Genomic DNA, 2752 nt, shown 5'->3' with positions numbered 1-2752 from the left:
AATTGGAGGCTCTAGAAGCCTCTCTCCACTGCAGACATTCAAGTACCTGGATTTTCCATTAGAAACACCAGGTATAGTCCAAAATCTCACAAGAATCTCAAGTTTGACAGCTCATCTGTGGAGGGACCCACGCAGGGACTAGGTAGGGCCGTAATCCGAGTCATCAAACGTGGAGAATACGTGGCAGAGTCATCCGTGTGGGAGACCATTTGCATGGGGATGGCACGTGGTGGCATGAAGAAGCTCCATGGCCTATATAGAGCCCTCGGCCACTCCTTCCTTTTTTGCACTCAAAATTAATAATCCTACCCTCCCATAAATAACTGAAGGAGTCCCTCTGCTTGCAAACTCTTTTTTCTCGCCTTTTCTCTCTAGAATTCTGTTACCATTATTCTCTCTCTGTAATTTGTTGACTCAGTGGAAAAATGAAGGAAAGCGTAGCAAACCCTTTGCATCTCAAATCTTTGAACCACATCTCACTTGTGTGTAAATCGGTTGAGAAGGCCATTGATTTCTACCAGAATGTTCTTGGGTTTTTCCCTATCAGGAGGCCGGGTTCTTTTGACTTTGATGGGGCATGGTAATATATATATATATGTTTCTTTGATCATCCTCTCAATTCTTGGAGAAAAGTTTCTTTAATGGAGGTTTCATTTCTCTGTGTGTGTTCTTATAACAGGTTATTTGGCTTCGGGATCGGAATACATCTACTGCAATCAGAGACTCCTGAGAACATTACAAAGAAGACTGAAATTAATCCAAAGGATAATCATATCTCTTTTCAGGTAATTTTCTTTCTTTAGAGTAACAAAAGGGAAAGAAAAACTAAACAAACAAGTGATAAAGGAAGGTGCAGAAACAAAATTCAGGCATTGGGAACGCAGAGAGAGAAAAAATATATATATACTATTACTCTATGCTTGAGGAAAATTTTCATTGTTGGACTAGAATATTTTGTTTGTGAGTTTTTTTTTTTCTTTCAAGTTTTCAAGGGGTTTGAGAGTTTTCTTTTTATTCTTGAAAAAAGTTTTCAGAATCGAGTTTCGAAAACATAACTAAACATGTCAATTGGTGTTAAAATATCCTTTATGCACCATAAAGGAAAACATAAATCATTCCATTGAATCAGATCTTCAGTCTACCCATTTTATTTTATTAAATTATCAATTGTGTTAAAAGCTTAACTTACTAATTTTATAATTTAATTTAGGCTAATTTTATAATTTAATTTAGGAAATGTTAGGTGTTTTTCTTGTATTCTCTTGGTCATCTTCTTGGATATTATTTAAAAAAAAAAAAATGACCTTACTTTTTATTTTTAGAAAATAATATTTACTTGGGAACACCTATTATTTTTCTATAATTTATATTCTAACACTATAATTATAAACTATCTCATAAACTTGAATCAATAAAAATGAATTAATTTATATTTTTTAATATAATCAAGTAAGTTTAATCATATTTAAACTAAGTGGCAAGATCTTTTAGTACAGATACCAGTAGTTCAAATATCACTTATCAAATATCTCAGAAACTTCGAATCAATTAAAAAAAAAAAAAAAAAACTAATTTAGTTGTTTAATTTATATTATTTTAATATAATCGAGCAAGTTTAATCATATTTAAACATGTTGCCATGCACTTATTGGTTCGTGCATGCTCTCAACTTTTGCCAACTTTTGGAACTGCTACTTTTTAATTTGTCTCTTGATTAAAAGACAAAACAAATATATATATATATATATATATATATATATATATATGCTGTGCCAGAAACTACTTATTAATTTGTCTCTTGATTAAAAGACAAAACAAATATCCTGTTGAGCCAGAAACCAAAATTAATTATGCTGGGGAATAATTAATTACGTGATTAATTACATGATGATTAAAATTGTTGAGGTTGAATATTTGTAGTGTGAGAGCATGGGCGCGGTTGAGAAGAAGCTGAAGGAGATGGGGATCAAGTACGCGCGGGCGATGGTAGAGGAAGGCGGGATCCACGTTGATCAGATCTTCTTCCACGATCCTGATGGGTTCATGGTGGAGATATGCAACTGCGACAACCTTCCCGTGGTCCCATTAGCGGGCGAGATGGCTCGATCATGCTCTCGCGTAAACCTCCAGATGATGCATCAGCAGCAGCAGATCCGAGTCGTCCATCAGTAGAACTGTAGAGGAGGAGGAGTAGGAGGAGGGCGTTTGGTGGGGTCACTGGAGTGCCAATAATAATAATAATAAAAATTAAAAAAAATCATCGGGACTCGTATTTGCTTGTTTTCTTCTACTTCTTGTGTTTCGTTTTCTATTTGTGATGAAGACAAATTTAAAAATCCAAATGGGAAATTGTTTGCTTTTTCCAACTTTTTCATCTCAATGAGCTGTCTTGCAAATTATGATCTCAAATCTTCAAAACCACGTTGTTCACACCTAATTTACTCTATGATTAATGCAACTTGAGATAATTCAGAGAAAATATTAGCTATATTTGTGCTATTATTTAAATAAACTATTGGTCTAATTTGAGTTTTCAAGAATCATTTACAAAGCTATTCCAAAATTAGGGGTTGAATTGGAATTTTTGATAATTATGAGTTATTTATTATCTTTTCAATATGATAACGATTAAGGGTAAAAGTATTAATCAATTGTGTGGAATATTAATCTTTTGAGAAACTGGTTATTACAGCACACGTTTGGAGACTGTTGGATCACGTTTCAAAAGCAAATAAGGATTTGCTTTTGTTGA

At 33.6% G+C, this 2752-nt stretch overlaps 1 protein-coding gene across 1 annotated transcript; it reads left to right on the top strand.

The window, feature by feature from the left end:
- Nucleotides 1-299: 299 nt before the first annotated feature.
- LOC132187455 (glyoxylase I 4) lies at nucleotides 300-2380 on the top strand. The gene is made up of 3 exons (XM_059601771.2): nucleotides 300-580; nucleotides 680-785; nucleotides 1921-2380. Exons 1-3 carry the CDS (start codon nucleotides 426-428, stop codon nucleotides 2170-2172), a joined length of 513 nt encoding a protein of 170 aa, XP_059457754.2. The 5' UTR covers nucleotides 300-425; the 3' UTR covers nucleotides 2173-2380.
- Nucleotides 2381-2752: the final 372 nt, after the last annotated feature.

The sequence above is a fragment of the Corylus avellana genome, chromosome 6, assembly GCF_965113065.1.
Source record: "Corylus avellana chromosome 6, dhCorAvel1.hap1.2, whole genome shotgun sequence".
NCBI classification, from domain to species: domain Eukaryota; kingdom Viridiplantae; phylum Streptophyta; class Magnoliopsida; order Fagales; family Betulaceae; genus Corylus; species Corylus avellana.
The sequence above is the reverse complement of the archived record's forward strand: the minus strand, read 5'-3'. Positions and strand labels throughout refer to the sequence as shown.